The sequence below is a fragment of the Mesoplodon densirostris genome, chromosome 1 (genome assembly GCF_025265405.1).
Source record: "Mesoplodon densirostris isolate mMesDen1 chromosome 1, mMesDen1 primary haplotype, whole genome shotgun sequence".
Taxonomy (NCBI): Eukaryota; Metazoa; Chordata; class Mammalia; order Artiodactyla; family Ziphiidae; genus Mesoplodon; species Mesoplodon densirostris.
In genome coordinates, this window is record NC_082661.1 from 33940931 (window position 1) to 33965001 (window position 24071).

At 36.3% G+C, this 24071-nt stretch overlaps 2 protein-coding genes across 2 annotated transcripts in view; both read right to left on the reverse strand.

The window, feature by feature from the left end:
• LOC132487913 (cytochrome P450 2C18-like) overlaps nt 1-7634 on the reverse strand; it is a 56136-nt gene extending 48502 nt beyond the window's left edge. Inside the window, 1 exon segment of the mRNA XM_060095824.1 lies at nt 7601-7634. Within this exon segment, the coding sequence (XP_059951807.1) occupies nt 7601-7634 (34 nt within the window).
• Nucleotides 7635-9453: 1819 nt separating this feature from the next.
• HELLS (helicase, lymphoid specific) overlaps nt 9454-24071 on the reverse strand; it is a 39919-nt gene continuing 25301 nt past the window's right edge. The window contains exons 13-22 of the mRNA XM_060101819.1: nt 23665-23826; nt 21971-22110; nt 21736-21874; nt 20333-20416; nt 20130-20249; nt 19436-19552; nt 18921-19080; nt 14042-14138; nt 13884-13960; nt 9454-12151 (exon numbers count right to left, since the gene is read on the reverse strand). Coding sequence (XP_059957802.1) covers nt 12057-12151; nt 13884-13960; nt 14042-14138; nt 18921-19080; nt 19436-19552; nt 20130-20249; nt 20333-20416; nt 21736-21874; nt 21971-22110; nt 23665-23826 — 1191 coding nt within the window. The 3' untranslated portion in view covers nt 9454-12056. The remainder of the gene's footprint in view (nt 12152-13883; nt 13961-14041; nt 14139-18920; nt 19081-19435; nt 19553-20129; nt 20250-20332; nt 20417-21735; nt 21875-21970; nt 22111-23664; nt 23827-24071) is intronic.

Genomic DNA, 24071 nt, shown 5'->3' on the forward strand with positions numbered 1-24071 from the left:
ATCTTGTTTTTAAATTTTTAACATCAATAATTTTAGAAGGGGTATGTCCTCACCACTTTATATGAGGCCCCAATATTTCCAATTGTCTTCATTCATTTTCTTTACTCTCCTAGTTCCTGCCTTGATCACTAACCTAATCAGAGACACCCCTTGGTAGATGCCTGGCTCATTTATGTAGGATGGTAGAATGGAAAGGATTCAGTATAGGAATCCAACAGATCTTGGTTCTGAGTCTGGCTTCTGCCCTGTCATCTTTGGGAAGATTGCTTTCTTCTCTAGCCTTAGTTTCCTTATCAGTAAAATGAAGCCAGGAGACTTCTTGTTCTCTAGGGTCCCTGAACAGAGGAATAATATGTAACAGAACTCTGGTAGGAATTTTGGTACTCAGTAACAATATGATCAGGGTTTTAAACACTTTTTTTTTTACTATCACTTTCAGTAAGAAACACATTGACATGATAAGAAAATGCGCACACACAACCACACACAAATGAATTGAAAAAATAAAAAAATGAATGAATGAATAAATGAATACATAAGCACACTACTTGGTTCAAGTAGGTAAGTGCTGTTCTAGTTTTGTGGAGGTATAGATATATACACAAATTATTCCTAGACAATATGCGTTAAAAGCCTTACATATATTTACAACTCCAGATTTAACAAAATTGATTGAACAAATTAACACACACACAGTGCTAGGTAAATGGGTAAATGTTGTTAAAATGGGCAAATCATTCCTAGACAAGTTATCAAAAGCCTAGAAAATGTTCACACCTTCAGACTTACAGAAATGTATCCCAAGAAGCAAATCAGAGACTTACAAAGACCCATATAGGAGACAGTGCTATATATCCAACACTTATCCAATAATAGACAATTACTTTAAAATAATAATGATCGGGCTTCCCTGGTGGCGCAGTGGTTGAGAGTCTGCCTGCCGATGCAGGGGACATGGGTTCGTGCCCTGGTCCGGGAGGATCCCACATGCTGCGGAGCGGCTGGGCCCGTGAGCCATGGCCACTGGGCCTGCGCATCCGGAGCCTGTGCTCCGCAACGGGAGAGGCCACAACAGTGAAAGGCCCGCGCACCACACACACACACACACACACACACACACACACACAAATAATAATGATCCATGTATATTGTAAAATAATTTAGTATGTACTCAATAATATTCTTGGAAAATAATTATAGATATAAATTGTAAATCTTATATTCTTACTAGGAAAAACAATTTGCTAGGTTTCATATACAATGTGATCCTGAGAGTTTAAATATGTGTGTGCTTTTAATTGTGCACATAGAAAGAGATAAGGAACATGATTTCTGTGTTTTCCAAATTTTCTGAAATTGTTACTTTTATAATTAGAAAAAGAGAAGATTCTACTTTAAAACATAATGAAATAACTTAGAAATCTCCCTTGCTGTTACAGATACAGGAGTTAGTGAATTGTTGTTCTTTCCCTTTTTCAACAGGCAAAATAAAATAAGTAAAATGGAAATCTTAACCTTGTAAAATAGAAAGACTGAAATAGAACCGGGAAGGTCAGTTTTAATTGGGGAAATTATGCCACCTTGTGGTCTTTTCGTATATTGCCACGTATAACCATTTTTAGTACAAATTTCAGGGCTAAATTCTGAGATTGTCCGCCAGCTTGCACATTGAGAGATCCTCTTTCAATTTCATGGCACTAACTTGTGGCAAATAAGAGTTTGTTGATGGAATGAGATGGTTATAATCAATCAAAAACAAGTTTGTATTTACTAAGCCACTACTATCAATAACAGGAAATCGAGTTAGCTAATCCCTAAATAAGTTCCTTCTCAACTGAAACATTGTAATTCTAAGTCTGCAGCGGAATTTTTATATTCTTTGGAGAGAAAGACTGGAGCCACCAAGAAAACTTTTTCCATTCATTGTCAAGTGAAAGATGAAAGGGCTCAGGGACACGTCAGAAGCCACACTGAGCAGTGGAGCCATTCAGTGGCTGAGCTGGAGGCCTAAACACAGAGTTAACAGGTTATGCAAGCGCCAAGGCAATTTATTTTAAAACAAGAAGAGCTGAGGACAGATTCACAGAGAAAAAAAGTAGAAAAAAAAACAGGAAGCAATTGATAACAGTAGAAATCTGGCAAAAGATGGCACCAACCTATATAATCTTTCCCTAAAATACATAATAAAAGCAGCTATTAGAGAATAGTTCTGCTGTTATTTGATAAGCTTTAATTTTTAAAGAAAAAAAAGCATACTGGATTGGTCACTTGAACTCTGACAGGGAGGTGTCCCTAACAGATGGCCTTGTAACGATTTATATTGAAAGATTTAGTGTAGGTAAAGGTCTTGGAACAGGGCCTGGCACGTGGTAGCACTATACACACGTGATAGCTGGCATTATCGTTAAACGGTCACTATAGCATTTCTTCTTTGTCTACAAGCTGGCTTCTGACAAAATTTTTCTGAAGTAGGATAACATGCAATTTGCTGGTTAAAACAAACAAACTTTGCCCTTTAGATGATTATAACAGCATGTAACGCAAAACTCTGCTTCATATCTCCCTGACAAAGGGTTTAAGTATTTCCAAGCTGGCTGAAAATACACTGTGGGCAAGCAGATCTCCCTCTGCACATGCTCCCTTTTGCTTCCTGTGGTCAGTGCACCCAGGATTCCCTGAAAGAAAGTTGGCTTTTTCCTTCTCTGACAAGCAGCACTGCAGGCGCCCATCCCAGGAGGCACAGCCCTCTCTGCAGAAGCAGACGGTGACAAGGAGGGGCAGAGTGACGGTGAGACGCCTCAGGGCCAGTCCTTGTGTCTTCACTCCCTTCCCGCCACTTCCCAGTCTGGCTTCACCCCTTTTCTACTCAGTCAGGAACAGTCTTGGCCGAAAATGTTCAGTATGTATCAAGCTAAAAAGACATGTTGAAAAGAACATACAGAGAACTTCCATTTGAAAGAAAACATGTAAACACATATATGTTCACATAGAAAAGTGTGGGAAGGAATTAGCCCCCAGGTTTTTAACAGTAGTCACTGGGTGGTGAAATCATAAGTGATTTTTCTTTTCCTTTTCTTTCTTTTCTTTCTTAAAAGTATCTGATGTTTTGACACTATCAACATAGAACATGTATTAGTTTAGAAAGAAGTGGGAAAAAAGTTATTTGGAAAGAATGGTTTGATTTTTTAAAGACTGGAGAGTTTCTGCACATGCATTTACCAGTCTTGTCTTAAATATTTTATTATTTGTCATCAGAAATCATCTTTATCAAGATTAATATTGTAGGGGCCTCCCTGGTGGCGCAAGTGGTTGAGAGTCCGCCTGCCGATGCAGGGGATACGGGTTCGTGCCCCAGTCTGGGAGGATCCCATATGCCGCGGAGCGGCTGGGCCCGTGAGCCATGGCCGCTGAGCCTGCGCGTCCGGAGCCTGCGCGTCCGGAGCCTGTGCTCCGCGACGGGGGAGGCCACAACAGTGAGAGGCCCGCATACCGCAAAAAAAAAAAAAAAAAAAAAGATTAATATTGTAACCATAATGCAAAGCATAAAGCCCAGCTATGCCTAGAAAAGGGCAAGTATAAACACATGGTTGGTCTAAACCAGAATGGGCATGAGAAAAGGTTTATTTTCAGGTACTTGAAACACCTTTGCTTTTGGAAATAGCCTTTAACATCTTGCTCATTTGGGGACACTGGGGCCTTCTGATAAGAGTTGAGTATACAGTATAGTCAGTTTTGATAAACACCAACACCTGAGTAAACCACACACTATCAAGATGTAGAATAATTCCATTCCCCTGGAAAGTTCCCTCACCCCCTTTCCAGGCAATCCCCATCCTCAGAAGCAACCACTGCTCTGGTTTCTAGCACAATACATTAGTTTTAGCTCTTCTAGAACTTCATAGAAGTAGACACTTTTGAATGAAATTGGCTCTTTGCAAACACCAGACTTTAAAGGATTGTAAGATTATCTTTACAGGCAATTGAAGAAAACCCTTTGGTTTCAGAAATCTACCTAGTTACTATGAGATTAGCTTCATAATTCAAACATCATATGCATTTATATACAGTATGGAATTCTACCTTTTTAGGAGAAATAAATTGTCACTGGGAAGTCTGGGTGTGATTTGTGTCTGTTTCTCTTTAAAGAAACACTTCAAATAAGGTCAGTTGTAAATTAACATTACTGGAAATTGAGCATTTTCCTTATAGGAAGAAAAGAATTATAATTAGAACTTACAAGGACTTCTCACAGGATTTAAGGGATTTTCTTATGTCCAAAAACCCTCTCTGAAGGTTTGCTTATCTTTCTTCCATTTGCTCATTCTTGTGTTTATTCAGTAAATATTTATTGGACAGTTACTGCATACCAGGGTCTGGATTAGGAATAAGGAAATTTTTCAGGAAAAAAAAAAAGTGGTCCTTGGGATATTATGCTCTAGTTAAGAATAAAATGCATATTCTCGGAGAGTTATAAGGTACTGAATAATGAGTGTCCTAAAAAAGGTAGAAGGATCTGTAGAAATCTGAAAGGGATGAAAATACCTTGTTGTGAGAATCAAGAAAAATTAATGGAATCAAGGAAAATTAATGGTATTTGAACTAAGCTTTGAAGACTGGGCAGAACTAAATATCACAAGGCTTCCAAAAACAATTTCAACTGTCTCCAACTGGTTTTGTATTTACTTGCGTTTGAGAGTAAGAAATAATTCTCAGTGGCGGTTTGCATAAAAGCCTTATCCGTCCCTGTACCCATACCTTTGCCATATAACTTTACAGTGCCCCCCAACTATGATTCTGGGCTTGCCCCAGTGACTCTCTTTGGCTGATGGGAAATTAGATGTGATGCAAGTAAAATGGGGGTAGTTAGGCAGAATTTATAGGGCATAGACAGTCAACCTCATTAAAGAATGGAACAGCTAAGCCAAACTTGAAAGCTTTTGGTGCAGCTGACCTTACATGTGCTCCAGGACAAAGCTGCTAGCAAACGTCTCTCAAAAATTAACTACTTACTGGGCCACAAAGAATATCTTAATCGACCACCAAAAGCAACATTGTTATTCTAGCAACATTCACTGATCCCAGTGCAATGAAGTCAGAATTCATTTTTTAAAGTCTAACCAAAAAAAATCCACCCACCATTTGACAGTACTGTTCAAAATATTTTAAAACATCTTAAATAATTAAGATGTGAAAACATTCTAATTTAAATAATTAGAATCTTTTTCAAAGTAAAGATTCTAATTTTAATAATTATAGGTGTGAAAAGATTCTAAAAGTAAAATCCCAACTATTTGCAAGTAAATCTCATTAAATGCCCAGTATTTATCAATATACAAATTGTACAGCTTTGCATGTAATCACTGGATTACAAGCGCTTGAAAAGAAATAAATTCACTAACTATTCAACTTCAACAATCATAAAATAAGAATATCAAGATAAACCCAAAGAAATATGGTAGACAGAGCTGACGTGAATGGCTCCCCACCAACTATAAACACATATAAATGCTGCATAAAATATTACAAAAATACTTTTATACAAACTCAAAGGAAAGAAAGGCAAATATTCAGATGCCAGAACCCAAAAGATAAAGAGTGGAGTACAGAATTGACTCATAAGCCCAAGGACAGAACAGAATTATTGCCTCAAAATGGGGCATTAAGTTTTGAAACAACTACATAAGACCTGGATGCTCACAAGACTGCTTCATTCTGTTAAAAAAAGGATTAAAAGAATTCTATCCACCAATGTAGGAAAGTGAAGACATTCACTGTCAGTCCAGGCAGGACCTTGGGTATGGAGAAAAAGATCACCCATGAGAAATCAAAACCAAGATCTGCACCACACAAGGGGTGAAGGCTATGTTTGTTTGTTTTTTAAATTTTTTAAATTGAAGTATAGTTGATTTACAATGTTGTGTTAATTTCTGCTGTACAGCAAAGTGATTCAGTTATACATATATATACATTCTGGTTTTTTATATTTTCCATTATGGTTTATCATAAGATACTGAATATAAATCTCTGTGCTACACAGTAGGACTTTGTTGTGTATCCATTCTGTATATATTAACTTACATCTGCTGACCCCAACCTCCCACTTCATCCCTCCCCAACCCCCTTCCCCTTGGCAACGACAAGTCTGTTCTGAGTCTGTTTCTGTTTCATAGATAGGTTCATTTTACCGTATTTTAGATGCCACATACATGATATCATATGATTTGTCTTTGGCTTACTTCTTTTGGTATAATCTCTAGGTCCATCCACGTTGCTGCAAATGGCATTATTTTGTTCTTTTTTACGACTGAGTAGTATTCCAGTGTGTGTGTGTGTGTGTGTGTGTGTGTGTGTGTGTGTGTGTGTGTGTGTGTGTGTGTGTGTGTGTGTGTGTTTATCTTCTTTATCCATTCATCTGTCCATGGACATTTAGGTATTGGCTATTATAAATAGTACTGCTATGAACATAGGGGTGCATTTATCTTTTCAAGTTATAGCTTTCACTGGATATATGTCCAGGAGTGGGATTGCAGGATCATATGGTAGTTCTATTTTTAGTTTTTTAAGGAACCTCCATACTGTTCTCCATAGTGGTTGTACCAATTTACACTCCCACCAACAATGGAGGAGGGTTCCCTTTTCTCTACACCCTCTCCAGCATTTATTATTTGTAGACTTTTTGATGATTCTGACTGGAGGTGATACCTCATTGTAGTTTTGATTTGCATTTCTCTAATTAGCGATGTTGAGCATTTTTCATGTGCTTGTTGGCCATCTGTGTCTTCTTTGGAGAAATGTCTATTTAGATCTTCTGCCCACTTTTTGTGTTGTTTTTTTGATAAATCAACTATACTTCAACAACAAAAAAAATCTTTTTAATGGGCTACATTTTGAAGTACTTACTGAGTTAGGGTGATCCTCAGTGAGGTACTAATGAGCCATGTCAGAAATGTGGGTTCTATGTTAGGCTGGTTTCACTTCACTTTTTTGCATGGCAAAACTTGTATGCCTTGAAATATCTTCATTGTTCCCTCACATTTAAATAGATGTGATTCTAGGTTGGCATTTTTTTTCAACACATTGAAATTTTTAAGTCTTATTTTTACTGTTAAAATAATGTATCTGCTGTCCACCTGATCTTTGTTCCTTTGTGAGTGATCTGGTTTTAGAAGACTCTTTGCATTTGATGTTATTTTATCTATAATGAATCCGGGAGTATAGTTTTCCTTATCTTTTCTGTTTAGCGCTTGATAATCTAATCTGAGGTCTTTCATCTTTCTTTAATTCTAGGTAACAGTATTTCTTTATCCAGTGTGTTCACTGGATGATTCTAACTTTATTCCTGCTTCATGTTTCCAACACGCTCTCTTATGTAGTCGACAAAACAGATAAAGTACCCAACCTTGTGGAGACGATGAGAGGCTGACAGATTGGCAAGTGTGGTCCTTTGCGGGGAGGATCAGGGACATTTATTCTGAAGTGAAATGCAAGCTGACACCTGAATGCCAAGGAGCCAACCACTCACACATCTGAGTGAAGAATGTGACGGAACAAGCCCAAACAGTAAGTCATGAGTTGATCAATTATTAATTTTTAGGATTACCTCTGGCATCGCTGGTACCTATCTTCAGGTCCATGCAGAACTTAAGCTTCCATTCTCTCCCATGAAAAGATTAAACCTGTCTTGTACCAAGTGGTATAATATTCTATTATCACTTGTCATACACCCTAGTACTGGTATAAAGAGAATTCATTGGAAGGTGGAGAAAAAGGTAGGAACACAGCAGGTATAACCTTGGTGGTGAGATAAATAGGGTAAAGGAAAGCCTCTTGCACCCCATGCTCCCAAATGAGTCCATGCCTGGTTCCCCAGCACAAGGTAGTCAGGTCAGAGATCTCATTTTGATGAAACAATAAGATGAGATTCACTTCCTATCTTTCAAGAAATACGCTTAGTATTGGTGGTGGTGGCAGCAGCTAAAATCCTTATTCAAAAATCCAGTAATAAATTGTACAGAGAGCAAGAGAAAAGAAGGGTAAGATAACTATATAATTGATCTGTTCTCACCAGAGGTTTTCATCAGTACTGAGAAATGTTTTTTGGTTAACGGTTCCCAAACCTCACTAATTTGCATACCTGTCACAGATTTTGCTAGATAGAATTAGTCTGTGGTGATGAAAATTAGAAGACTGGTTACCCTGAGGTAGGGTTATTAATTAGGAGGGCAGAGAGCCTTCTTTAAAGAAACACCCCATTTAATCTGGATGGTAAGTTACACAGTGGATACACCAAACTGAGTATAAGATTTCTTTATTGAGATGTTATATCTCAATAAAAAGTGAAAATGAAACTTGCCATGTTTCTATAACTGTGCTATTTTTATATTTCTTTAAATAACTTTTTAAAGCTAAGAAGAAATGAAATGTTCATCTGAGCACCTTAATTGTATAGGTGTTGGAGGTGGTGGTGAGTACTGAAAATGAAAAAGCAGGCACACATTATTTTATAAACATCCTGAAATACTTTAGAAAAGAGGAACAGCTCACACAATCCCCCCACTATCAAAAACCTCTTCAGGTGGTGACATTTAAGCAAACAGTTAATGATATAGAGGAATCTAAAAAGTAGTTAAGACTCAGGAAGAAATAAAAAAGACCCAGAGATGGGACTTGGGGGCTGATCTGTAGATTGATCTGACTGGAGGAGATAGATTTGTGAAAGGGAGATCAGGAAAAATTATGGGCAAATTAACTTATCCTTTAGGGCTGTGTTTCTCCACTGGAACCTGTGGACATAGCTCAGGAATTTGAGTTTTAAATGTGTATTCGTTTCAATCAGATCTAAACAAAATGTATAACAAGTACACTATAGATCACATGAATGACCAACTACTATACGATCAAGTACAGCTACCTGTGAGTGTTCATACTTTCCAATTATATTGGTACCAAGTAACACCTAAGAGAGACAGTATTTTTATTGCATCTGGCTGCCATTTGCTTGGTGCTGTTGTCAAACTCATGTCCTAGATATGCACCATAGGACTACATTATAACGTTGTATTTTAAGCTGTTTGCCACCTCTAAGCCAGAAATAAAAATGTAAAAATTTGTTTTTATAATTCACTTTAAAAGTCATTTCAACTTTTAATCAAACCTGTTTAGAGTTAAAATCATTACCTAAGTTAGAGACGTAAAATGTATATAATGGAAAGATAAGCTTCACTAGATTTCGACAAGTTACCTCTTCTCTGAATGGTTGTAAACCAAGTGATAACAATAAGTGATTCCAAAGAAATAAAGACCAAAAGATATCTTTAATTTTACTCATAAATATGATTCCTTAGGCTTGATTTTTATAACCATAATCAATGATAAAGTATTAATACATAGTATGTTATTTGTGAAGATGTACTAAATACAGCAAATAGAATCATAAAAACTTAAGAAGCATTAACTTAAAAAACTCAAAACCAAAACAATCTTATGAAGTAAGAGTATAGAATTTAAAACCAGAAACACTTATTTAATGTTTTGAATATAAACATTAGTGCATTTCAGGCTTTTCATAAAGTATTACTTCAAAGTTCTAAGACTAAAAAATCAAATACAATTGCTAAGACATCAGTGAAAGATTCCATCAAACATACTTGCCTGGAAATGTTCAAGTACCACTTTCACTATACCTCTCAGTACATTCAGGAACTGCCTTGTAATACAGAAGAATGACTCACCGAACAGCAAAGCTAATGAAGTATTTTTCTTGGCAATTTGACAAAGTGAGGGAAGACAAACCCTGGTCTGAGAATACCTTTTTATACAGATGAAGCAGGGATCATTTGTTTCAATATCATGGAGTGAATACATCTGTTCCTCTTGCCCCTTAAACTAAAATCTGGAAACTACAGTAACAATAAAAGGATGAAAGAGTCATTAAACTCCCAGAAAACACAGGAGATGACAACACAAGATTTCAGAAGTTGAAAAATAACCGCATGGGTGCTAACACTCTCAAGAGGCTGGAGAACAAGTTCAAACAGTTCAGATTTGGGATCGTTTATCAGGCAACCAAGTAAAAATATCAAGTAGGCAGTTGGAAGTGAGTTCAGGAGAAAGATTCTGGCTGGAGATATAAACCTGAGTCATCACCACATAGTTGGCATTTAATTTAATACATAGTTGGCATTTAAAGCAACAAGACCATCAAGGGAGCCCACTTGGGAGATTCTAATGTTAAGGAGTCAAAGACATAAGAAAAAAATAGCAAAGGAGATTGAGAACCAGAGAAGTAGGAAGAACCAGGCAAATGTGTTTGCTGAAAACCTAGCAAACTAAAGAAATGGTTTAGTGGAAATTAAACAACTATGTGAAATGCTGCTGAAAGCTCAAGTAAATGAGGTCGTAGAGGTCACTGGAAACTTTGAAAATCTGACTGGAATAGGTTTAGGAAAAAAATGGAGGCGAAACAAGTCAGTGAATACAGACTTTTCAAGGAGTTTGCTGTAAAACAAGAAATGGGGCCCTTCTGTTGGCTCTAGCTAGGACAGACTATATCCATAAAAGTAAATGATACGTGGGCACAGATGCTGGTAGGTTTACAGATGCAGTGGTGGCAAGTTCTTTTCTGATCATTTTTATTTTCTCTGTGTGGACAGGGAGCAAGCCCAGAGGGAGGAGGTATTAGAAATGTGAGGACAGAAATAAACCCATGAAATAATCATTTGAGCTCAATGTAAGAGAATGGATTAGGAAAACTTAGTATGACTACTAAGCAACCAACTAAGGTTGCGACAATGATTTGTCAGCGATTGGTAAACATTTCCACTTTGAAAAAAATCCACTCTGTAGTCTATTCTTTCCTTTGGCTGAATATTCTCTCAAAATAGTTTTTCTTCTGAGTCCTAGGTTCCATTACCCTAAGGCAGAGAGAATCTCATCTACATTTGAATATACATGGCAGCAAGAATAACAACCTACACAAAAATGTATGGTTCAGGGAGCATTCAGTTTTCATATACATACAGGGCCTAAATGGTTCCCATTCTGCTTCTCTGTTATGGTTCTTGTGTTACTTATATTCCTAAGTCTTTTTTTTTTTTTTTTTTTGCAGTATGTGGGCCTCTCACTGTTGTGGCCTCTCCCGTTGCGGAGCACAGGCTCCGGACGCACAGGCCCAGCGGCCATGGCTCACGGGCCCAGCCGCTCCGCGGCATGTGGGATCTTCCCAGACCGGGGCACGAACCCGTTTCCCCTGCATCGGCAGGCGGACTCTCAACCACTGCGCCACCAGGGAAGCCCCCTAAGTCTTATTTTAACCCCTTCCTGCTATAAATTTTCAGGGTCCCTTTTCTCTTGTTCTGTTCTTGTTTTGCATGGTACACTGCCACTTCCAATTTCTGGTCTTCTGTTAAGGACCTATAATTTCTTCCAGAGCCTTCTCTGCATTGATCCAAGGTCCAGTTGAAATCTTTATATGACATATGTGTATAGTACTAATGAATGAAACAAGAGTTACCATAATGTTGAATCGCAATGCCAGTCAAGACTTTTGCTATTATTTCACCTGAGCCATTATTTATCTGAAAAATAATCTGATGAGATCATCTTATAACAAACATTTATTTGGCAAACTATTTTATAGAAAGAGACCCTAAAAATCAAAGCATTTCTTATTTAAACAATAGACAGTATAATCCCAATCTTTCCCCCATCCAAAGCCTACTCCATAACTGAAGTACCAAAAACCTATGAACTGTACTGCTAAAAAGGAGGGTGGGGGAAAGACATTAAACTTCCACAGGAAGACTGTATAAATCTGGCAGTGGTTAAGGACACATCAGCCTATACCCAAGAGTACTATCGAGTCTGAAAAATTAACTGAAACTTACTATGAATATGTCTTTGCTCTTAATAAGGCTCAGAAACTTAAGCAATGGTACAAGTTATATAATGTAAACTGATATAATCAAAGAAGTAGAGTGAAAAATCTGGATTTTAACACCAATACAAATCACCAGATGTAAACAAGAACTTTTTAAAGACATTCTTTTAGCTCCAATTTAAAACAAACATTCAGGACTGGAATCTTCAGAATTTTCTAGTATCTTGAAAATCCCCATCTTCTCTTTAATTGGTTCTGAGGCATTCATTTGATCTAAGAGAAAAATATACAAACAAGTTTTTTTTTTTTTAAGTATAAGAACTTAAAAAGAAATCTTAAAAGAGAGGTCCACTATGTTTTTATGAGAAGTGAGTCATCTGTCCAAAATTTTAAAATCCACAGAAATGTGGGCCACTTTAGCAAGAAAGTACACTCCTCTTATTAAAACTAGAACTGGCCTCCAGGGAACAAACAAACTGAAACATCAGTTTGCTCATCAAAATCACTTCTGCTGTATTTAAGATATACAGATACATAGCAATAAACAACACCGATGTGAATTATGTTCTCAGAGATATTTTTTAGAAATCCCAATTATGGTTAGTTTAAAAGCAGGAAAGCAAAACACCATGAAAACATATCTTTATACACTCCCATAGCTAATGTGAAATCTATTTTTACATTTTTGTCAATATGATAGCTATTGGAATGAAATCACTACTGGTTTTAATTTGCATTCTCTGATTTCTAGGGAGATTGAAGCATCTTTTTTTTTTTTTTTGCGGTATGCAGGCCTCTCACTGTTGTGGCCTCTCCCATTGCGGAGCACAGGCTCCAGACGCGCAGGCTCAGCAGCCATGGCTCACAGGCCCAGCTGCTCCGCAGCATGTGGGATCTTCCCGGACTGGGGCACGAACCCGTGTCCCCTGCATTGGCAGGCGGACTCTCAACCACTGCACCACCAGGGAAGCCCTGAAGCATCTTTTTATGTTCGCTGGCTGTTTCTTTCTCTCCTGGTAATTGTCTGCTCTTAAGTTGTCCAGTTTTCTTGTTGATATTCAGTTATTTATATATGATAAACATTTCCTGTGTGCCGTGTGCTGCAAATATTTGTGGTTTGTCTCTTATCTGTTTACGGTATTGTTTTTACAGAAATCTTTAAATTAATAAAATCTATTAATCTCTTCATTTAGTTTGAGAGTTTTGTATCCTGTTTAAGAATCCTTTTCCTGGACTTCCTTGGTAGCACAGTGGTTAAGAATCTGCCTGCCAACGCAGGGGAGGCGGGTTCAAGCACTGGTCTGGGAAGATCCCACATGCCGCAGAGCAAGTAAGCCCATGCGCCACAACTACTGAGCCTGCGCTCTAGAACCCACGAGCCACAACTACTAAGCCCAAGCGCCTAGAGCCTGTGCTCTGCAACAAAGACCCAATGCAGCCAAAAATAAATAAAAATTAAAATTAAAAAATTTACTAAAAAAAAAAAAAAAGAACAATGGGTAACGGGGGGAAGAGTCGGCCAATTCCGGAATGCAGGTCATTTTACTGGACAAATAACCCAGTTTTTCCAACAAATCGATGGCATGGAAAAACAAAAGTGAGGAGGGTGATATAGAAGAAAAGAGATATAGCAAACAATGAAATTTGGATCCTGATTCAAACCGTAAAAAGATTTGAGACAACTGGAGAAATCTGGATATGAACTGGGTATTAGCTGATATTAAGGTTTCAGGGCCAACTCTCTTAAATGTAATGACATAGTGACTATGTTTAAAAACATGTTCTTCTCAGTAAAAGATGCCTAAGAAAGTGGCTATGGGTAAAATGTCATGAGTTTAACATTCTGATTAAAGAAAATGGCAATGAAATAAAATTGGCTAAATGTTGTAAACTATTAACAGCAGAATGAATTATCCACAGAGGTATATTATACTCTTCTCTCTACTTATGTGTATGTTTCAAAGTTTCCATAAAAATAATAAGTAAAACCATGAGAGATACTTACCAAGGAGATCACTTCGATCTAACAACAACTCCAGATCTTTATCACTAATGACCTTCTCTCTTGATCCTTTTACTTCCCTATAAGGAAACAAGATATTCACATCTATATGATAAATCAAAACTATGCATTATATTTTTCTAAAATTAAAACAATCTTACCTTTCATAATCTCTAGATTTTAATAATTCCATTAATTCCTTAGGGTCTAAAAAGTTCTTAGATTGATTTAAGCCAGATCGACCACCTTTGAAATGATCTAGAAAAAATTTTCAAGAAATTCAAAACATTCAAAATTGCCTTTAAAACCAAAATACAATACATTACAAACCAATAAGAATGCCTTACATTAAAAAGGACAGACAAACCAAGTGTTGGTAAAAAAAAAGAAAAGCAACTGCAATTAATCATACTTTGCTGGTGGAAGTGTAAAATGGTTGGGGAAAAGTTTGATAGTTTTCTATAGCTAAACATACACCCACTCTAAGACCAAGAACAAATACATACATATGTCCATAAATATTTGTATAAGAGGAGCTTATGCATAAGAACCAAAATCTGTAAACAATTCAAACAAATAAACAAAAGAATGGATGAATTATTCAGCAACTTTTTTGTTTAAATTGCAAACTTCTAACACACACAACATCGATGAATCTCAAAATATTATGTCGAATGTACGTAGCTAGGCAAAAAAAGAATACATACCAATGAATCCAGGTATGAAGTTAAAGGAAAAACTAACCTATATGACAAAAATTGGAATAGTGGTTGCCTTCTAGTGAGGGGTAAGGGAGCCTCGGAAATGACTAGAAAGGGAAACTTTCTCAGATGTTGGAAATGTTCACTACCTCGATCTGGATAATAATTAATTGAGTATATACACTTGTTATAGGCATCAAGCTGTACACTTAGCTGGGAATTTTACTGTATGTATATTATACCTCAATAAAACATTGTCAGCATTTAAAAAATTCCTTTCAAATTGTTCTCTGAAATTAATCTCTAAAATTACTAAAAGTAAAACTTGGGGAAATAAAGCTATAAACTGTACCTAATTTAAACTAAATTCAAAACAAAACAGAATTTATTTCATAATGCAAGTCCCTAAAAGCAGCACAGGTGAAAAATTTTTAATTTGCACAACATCTTATTAAGACCAAGTTCCTTTTTCCTCCAATGGAAATTCTAACTGCAATCTGAATGCTCCACAAATCAAATTAAAGAGGTCTAAAGCCTAATCCACAATTTCCCTCAAAATCAGGTATACTGGAGAAAGTATTTGCAAGTAGAAAAGTAGCATAAAATAAATTGATAGCAATTTTCAACATTATTATGATTTTTCTAGGCTTCAAAACTTATATAAGATGATTTTCAGTTTTTCTTAAGGCAGCCATCAAGCCATTTATCCAAACAGAATTTTATATTGAATAAATAAAAGCAGAACTCCAAGGAATATCAGGGAACAGAACATAAAATGCCAATGCCTCACCCACTTCACTTTCCCTATCCTCCAAATCTTTTCTAGATTAAAAAAAAAATACTGTGTTTTAATATTCTATTATTGAAACTATGAAAAGGGCATACTGGAGTCAAATATTTTTGAAATAGTAGGTTCAACAAAGTAAACAGATTTTATTGTAGCACTACTTCAATATACCTTTAATATTCTAATATTTAATATATTTTACTTGCAAGAAGAGGCTTGGAAGTTTTCTTAAAGCATTTTGGCACACAAATCTCTTATCAAGAATAAACAGTAGGGCTTCCCTGGTGGCACAGTGGTTGAGAGTCCACCTGCCGATGCTGGGGACATAGGTTCGTGCCCCGGTCTGGGAAGATCCCACATGCCGTGGAGCGGCTGGGCCCATGAGCCGTGGCCACTGAGCCTGTGCGTCTGGAGCCTGTGCTCCGCAACGGGAGAGGCCACAGCACTGAGAAGCCCGCGTACCACAAAAGAAAAAAAAAAAAGAATAAACAGTAGTGGCTTCCCTGATGGCGCAGTGGCTAAGAATCCACCTGCCAATGCAGGGGACACGGGTTTGAGCCCTGGTCTGGGAAGATCCCACATGCTGCAGAGCAACTAAGCCCATACGCCACAACTACTGAGCCTGTGCTCTAGAGCCCGCGAGCCACACCTACTGAAGCCCGCGCCTAGAGCCTGTGCTCTGCAACAAGAGAAGCCACCGCATTGAGAAGCCTGTGCACCGCAACAAAGAGCAGTCCTTGCTCACCGCAACTAGATAAAGCCCACGTGCAGCAACTAAGACCCAATGCAGCCAAAAATAAATAAATTTATTAAAAAAAGGATAAACATTAACAATAACATCATACTCAACAGTGAAAAGCTGAAAGCTTTTCCTATAAAATCAGGAGCAAGACAAGGATGGCTACTCTCGTCACTTCTATTTACACAGTATCGGAAGTTCCAGCCTCAGCAATCGGACAAGAAAAAGAAATAAAAGGCATCCAAATTGGAAGGGAAAAAGTACAACTATCACTATTTGCGATGACACAATACTATATCAAGAAAAAAACTAAAGTCTCCACAAAAAACTGTTAGAGCTAGTAAATGAATTCAGCAAAGTTGCAGGATACAAGATTAATATACAGAAATCTGTTGCATTTCTATACACTAATAATTAACTATCAGAAAGCAGAAGTAAAAAAACAATCCCATCAAGAATGAAATATCTAAGAGTAAACTTAACCAAGGAGGTGAAAGAAGCATTGGAAGAATTAATATTGTTAAAATGTCCATACTACCCAAAGCAATGTACAGATTTCATGCAATCTCTACCAAAATACCCATGGCATTTTTCACAAAACTGGACAAGTAATCCCAACATTTGTATGGAACCACAAAAGACCCCTCCAAAACAAAAGCAATCTTGAGAAAAAAGACCAAAGCTGGAGGAATCATGCTCCCTGACTTCAGACTATGCTACAAAGCTACAGTAATCAGAAGAGCATGGTACTTGCATAAAAACACACACATAGATCAATGGAATAGAATAGAGAGCACAGAAATAAACCCACAGCACTTACGTTCAAATAATCTATGAAAAGTAGGCAAAAACATACAATGAAGAAAAGACAGTCTCTTCAAAAAACTGGATAGCTACATATAAAAGAATGAAACTAGCACATTTTCTCACACCATAAACAAAAATAAACTCAAAATGAATTAAAGACCTAAACTAAGACCTGAAACCATAAAACTCCTACAAGAAACTACAGGCAATATATTCTTTGACATTGGTCCTAGCAGTGTTTTTTAGATCTGTCTCCTCAGGCAAGGGAAACAAAAGCAAAAAAATAAACAAATGTAACCTAGTCAGACATAAATGTTTTGTACAGTAAGGAAACCATCAATAAAATGAGAAGGCAACCTACTGAATGGGAAAAAATATTTGCAAACTCTATGTCTGATAAGGGGTTAATATCCAAAATATTATAAACAGCTCATACAACTCAATATCAAAAACCCCAAACAACTGATTAAAAACCTGGCAGACCTGAATAGACATTTTTCCAAAGAACATCTGTAGATGGCCAACAGGCACATGAAAAGATGCTCAATATCACTATCCATCAGAGAAATCCAAATCAAAACTACAATGAGATATCACTTCACACCTGTCAGAATGGCTATCATCAAAAAGTCTACAAATAACAAATGTTGGCAACGATGTGGAGAAAAGGGAACCCTAGTATGCTGTTGGTGGGAATGGTGGGAAAACAGTACAAAGGTTCCTCAAAAAAACTAAAAATAGAACTACCATATGATCCAGCAATTCCACTCCTGGGTATATATCCAAAGAAAACAAAAATAATAATTTGAAAAGATACATGCATCCCAATGTTCACAATAGCATTATTTACAATAGCCAAGATATGGAAACAACCTAAGTGTCCATCAACAGATGAATGGGTAAAGATGAATGGTTAAAGAAAAATACAAAATGGAATATTATTCATCATAAAAAAGAATGAAATTCTGCCATCTGAAATGTGCATGAACCTAGAGGTTATTATGCTTAGTGAAATAAGTCAGACAGAGAAAGACAAATACTGTATGTTATCACTTATATGTGGAATCTTAAAAATAAAACAGATGACACCATTGTAAAGCAATCATACTCCAATAAAGATGTAAAAAAGAAAAGAAAGTTATATCACAGTTAAAGAAATTAAAAGTAAATTATAAAATAAAATAAAAATAAAATAAAACAGATGAATAACAAAACAGACTCAGAGATATAGGAAAAAAACTAGTGGTTAGTGGGGAGAAGTGGGGGCAAGGTAGGGGTAGAGGATTAAGAGATATAAACTGCTATGTATAAAATAAATAAGCAATAAGGAGATATTATACAGCACAGATAATGACTTTATAAAAATAGTCATTATTTTTTAATAACTTTAAATGGAGTATAAGCTATAAAAATTGTGAATCACTGTTGTACACCTGAAACTAATATAACATTAGAAACCAACTATACTTCAATAAAAGTTTTTTTTTTAATGAAAAAAAAGAATCAGTAACATCATGTCAATCCCCATGACAGTTTAAGATATGGCACTTTAAAAGTATACTTGATACTCTTCACTGCCCCATCGCTCCTCATTTTAGACAATAGTATTTTTTATCATGTCTATGGTCACACCAACCCAGCTTAGGTCTTCACAGCTCCAAATTCCCCACTGCCTATTTAAATCCTGCACTGATTTCTTTCTTTTCTTTTTTTTTTTTTTGCGGTACGCGGGCCTCTCACTGTTGTGGCCTCTCCCGTTGCAGAGCACAGGCTCTGGACGCGCAGGCTCAGCGGCCATGGCTCACGGGCCCAGCTGCTCCACGGCATGCGGGATCTTCCCGGACTGGGGCACGAACCCATGTCCCCTGCATCGGCAGGCGGACTCTCAACCACTGCGCCACTAGGGAAGCCCCTATTTCTTTTATAAAGAAAGTAACAACAATAACAAAAATTCACAACACACAATAGACAAATTAAGCAAAAAAGTACTACAAAATGTTATTTACTTTTGTGGATGATCAACTTTTCCAGTTTTCTTTTAGCAGCTGCTCTTTCCACAATTTTCTGATCAATAGTATTTGCTGTAACAAGACGATATACAACAACTGGCTTTGTCTGACCAATTCTATGACATCTATCCTGGGCCTGAAGATCAGACTGGGGGTTCTTAAAGTTAAAAAGAAAAATAACATTTAACAGTTTAAGGTTAAAATTATTTAAACTCATACTATGTGGGTAAAGTCAATAAGCATGATCCAATCAGAATCTTTGTTTAAAAAGATTCTGATTAAAATTGAGTTAAGGTACTGTTTAAGTGCCTTAACTCAATTTAGACTTCTAGAGTGACTTCAATGATAAAGTAGGTTCAAGTCTTTACACACTGGACACTTGACAAAGAAAAGATTTTCATCTTAAAGTGGATATCTTTTCAAAACAGAAAAATGAAATTACAAAGTGTACAACAAAAGATTAAAAATTCAGAATGGAAATATATCAGTATATTGCTACACTTCCAACTTACCCAATCACTATCATAAATGATAACAGTATCTGCTGCAGTCAAATTAATGCCCAGACCACCGGCTCGTGTACTCACTAAAAAGATAAAAACATCTGGATCTGTGTTGAAGCTGTGCATCTAAAAGCAAAAGGGATATAAACATAAGGAATTAAGAAAGAAAGAAACTGTTCCTGCCTGGAATGTGGATATAGAGCTGCATATTAAGCAGCTATCTTATAACCGTTTGTTTACCAGAAAAGGAAGGGGGAGGGCAGTGGTGTCCCAAGGGGTATAATAAGCCAGCACTCTTCAAGCTGGGTGTGAGTTCTTAAGCATCCATAGGACTTTTGATGTGGGATAAATAAATACTGAAAGCCACAGCAGCCATAAAGTTGAAAATGACCAATTTGGTGGAAAGAGATAAAATTATCAGACTCAACTCCCATGAAACAAAAAATCTTGATCATGCCTATTGCCCAGGTTGTGGCAATAATCCAGAGGCCCTAGGATGTAGGTCCTTTTTTTGGGGGGGCCGTGCCATGCGCGATGCCGGATCTTAGTTCCCCAATGGAACCTGTGCCCCCTGCAATGGAAGTGCAGAGTCTTAACAACTGGACCGCCAGGGAAGTCCCTAGGTCAATTTTGAACATTACTTCAGAAATCAAGACAGGAGTTACAAAAAAGAATTAAGTATGTATGACATAAGCAGTCTTACATTTTTTTCTCTCTCTGAATAAGTCATGGATCCATCAAGCCTGCTAAAGTTGAAATTTCTAAAGTCACAGTAATCAATCAAAATGTCCAACATTCTTGTCATTTGTGAAAAAAGCAGCACCTGAAATTTAAATATATCTTAGTATCTATACTGATTAATGAAGAATAATTAAACAACCAAAAATCCAATCAAAAGTACCATACCTTATGACCTCTGGTTTTTAGTTCTGGCAGCATTCGATCCAAAATTAAGAATTTCCCAGAATTTGTTACCAACTCTTCATCAATCTTAAAAGTGGGCAAAGAAAGGAAAAAAGAAATTGTTCACAACAACTACTAATAATCTGTTTTTGTCGAAATAAAAACCATGTTAACAGTTTAATTTTCAATGACAAGTAAGTCCCTATAAAACTTTTTAAATTGACCTTGTTATTTGATCTTTTTTATCAGAAGATAAAAAAGGAAAAGGAAAGACATACTCAAGGAAAGACATACTCTACAACTTAAAACCAATGATTTCACAAAAAACAAAATTCAGTTTAAGTGTATAATCTATCCTCCCCACACCTCTCCCCAAAACTTTGTATAACAGAACATTAAGTTCAAACTTACTTAATGTTGAGGTTTATTCTTTATAACTGAGTACACTTTCAACCAGATGCGTATGAAAATTACTGCTAAAACTCTCAGTAGAAATTAAAGAAAGTATAAGAGCTTATAAGCAACCTAAGTATCCAAGATGAAATTTTTAACCTTCTGGTGAATATTAATTACCTTCAAAGATTATCTTCTTCCTTACTCAATGAAAAGCTTTAAAGCAGTGGTTCTCAAATAGGGGCAGTTTTGCCTTCCACCCCCAGGGTATATTTGGCAGTGCCTGGAAGATACTTTATGTTGACACAACTGGGGGAGGGAAATATTTTGGCATCTAGTGGCTAGAGACTAGAGATGCTGGACAAATGGCCTATAGTCCACAAGACAGCACTTCCTTAACAAAGAATTATCTGGCCCAAAATGTCAATATTGACAAGGGTAAGGAACCCTGCTATAAACTAGTACACAACAGGGTTATTGAGGGTTACTAAGAACTGATTTCCTTTACTACTAGGTTGTTTTTCCATCAACTGCCCAAGAAAGCAATTTCATTCATTTAATCTGAAAGCCCACAAATCAACATAACTTTTTGCTCTCTTCTGTGGCTATCTGTTGAGATTTAAGCAATGAGCAGCCAGACTGATTTTGACAAGCTGAATACTAATTAAAAGGAATACTGAAAAGGTGACAACAATTTCCAAAATAGACAGCAACTAAATCACAGAGTGGAAATCAACTGTGTTACTTAAAAACTTCTATTTCCAGTATCACTCTAAATTTAGGAGGGTTCCTAGCTGTTTACATAAAATATATAAATAAAAATATTAGTTAGCTTACATGTAGAAAACCACCTTTATTCTAACATTCATAAAATTCTCTGAATTTGGGGGGAGAAAACAATCTTCATATAACATAACAGTATTTACTGTAAGTAATAATAATAAAAAATGACACTTTCACCCAACATGAAAAGTTACAGAAATCAAAACAGTATATTATTAAATAGTACTCACCTTAAACTCTTGTGTGACCGGGTCTATAGGGTACTCAATCAAATATGGATGATTACAGCACTTACGAAGTAGCATCATTATATTCTGCAGCTTCAGATTAACTTCAGATTCTATAGGGATATTTGTTTCCACAACAGCTCTGCACAAAATATATAATCCATGAATGAGACATTTAAAAAAAAGAAAACAAAAATCACAGTTTAAAGAATACTTAAATTTATTTTTAAACTCACACCTTTCTCGGTCTACCTCTGGCTGTATTTGGCTGATAAGTTTTTCCAATTCATTAGGGAAATCATCTATTTTGCTGTAATCTATTGACTTTCTAGTTCGCCGTTTTGGTCGTCCAGTGGGACTCAGCTCAACTGTTTCTTTCTAAAACAAATTAAAGAAATATCTTTTTAAAAAGCTATACTCTTATTTATAGTGAGGTGGATGGACCTAGAGTCTGTCACACAGAGTAAGGTAAGTCAGAAAGAGAAAAACAAATACCATATGCTAACATACATATATATGGAATCTAAAAAAAAAAGGTTCTGATGAACCTAGGGGCAGGACAGGAATAAGACGCAGACGTAGAGAATGGACTTGAGGACACGGGGAGGGGGAAGGGTAAGCTGGGACGAATTGAGAGAGTGGCATTGACATATATACACTAACAAATGTAAAACAGATAGCTAGTGGGAAGCAGCTGCATAGAACAGGGAGATCAGCTTGGTGCTTTGTGACCACCTAGAGGGGTGGGATAGGGAGGGAGACGCAAGAGGGAGGGGATATGGGGATATATGTATACATATAGCTGATTCACTCTGTTATACAGCAGAAACTAACACACCATTGTAAAGCAATTATACTCCAATAAAGATGTTTTAAAAAAGTTTAAAAAAAAAAAGCTGTACTCTTAAATTCTATACACACACACACACAAAGTAGGGTATAATATTTTTATGTACAAAATGTTTTAACATATAAAGAAAAAAATAATTTTGTCTGTCATCATCAAGTTTAATAATTTCCAAAGGCACAAAATCAAGGATCCATAAACTATAGCCAAATGTAAATTTTATCCTGTGAAATTTAATTGTTTTAACACTGATGACAATATCTGGAATCAGAGTTAATGCATTCATATCTCAATGGAAAAAATTAAGGATGGATAAAACTTCTGAACTTATATAAAGGAATTTAATAGCTTTGGGCTGAAATGAGGCTCCACATATCTGCACTACAGAGGTTATTTCTTTGGATTGGTATAATACTGCAATGAAATTCCTCCCAATAGGCAACTACTTTAATTTTCTAACAGTTAAAAAGCCAGAGATTCCCTTTAATTAAAATGAAAATGGGATAACAGTCTAATGGTTGTACAAAAACAGACATGCATAATCATAAATACTTTGAAAAGAAATACACAGGTCCATGGCAAACAGTCAAAAATCTGGACATCTGAACAAAATTTAAGGGTCTTCTAATCTTCAGTGATAAGATAATCACATTCCAATTCAATTTCTCGTAATATGGTGGGTAACTAAAAAAGATATTTCTTTCAAATAGAGGATTTTATTAAATGTTTTGGCTACCAACAACCTCCTGTAAAGGGACTGTATATTTGGGGTGACTGGTCTAGTTGGCAAGCCCTTAGTATATTGTGTGCTTGTTCAAATGTATTTCCAAGTCCATCCCCAGACAGTACTTCAGATGACTATAAAGCAATTAATGCAGGAACCATCACTTGAATTTTTAGTAGGACCACAGAATTACTAGGAGACAATTTTTGCTACTGGCCTTATGCCTTATACTCCAGTTAGAAATTCACCCTCAACAAGTCAGGAAAACAGGTGATGAGCCTTATATAAGACTGAAATCAACCATGAAATTTTCTATGCCAACTGTCATTTACAGGTAGGTTATTTCAAATCCACACTCTACCTCGCTGGATCCAAACATGTTTGCAATTGTACGGTTCACAATGGCTGTGTAAAAGATCTCTTGTTTCTTTGAAAGTGGTGCATAAACAACTACTTCTCGTTTAGGAGGAACTTCAAGGGCAACATCAGATTTTAGTCTTCTCAATAAGAAAGGTGTTAAAATCTAAAATTTAAACATGAATAAACATATATAAATATTAAACATTTTTGTATTTTCAAGGAATACTCTCCCAAAATACCCTTTTACCCCTTCTTCCTCTTATCTTCCTATATAAAACTATCACATCTCAAAAGGTGATATAAAATATTTCCTTGAAATTTTCCAGACCAAAAACCACCAAATGACAAACTCATAGTGTTTATCTGTAACATTTCACAACTTATTAATTTTTAAAAAATTCTAGTATA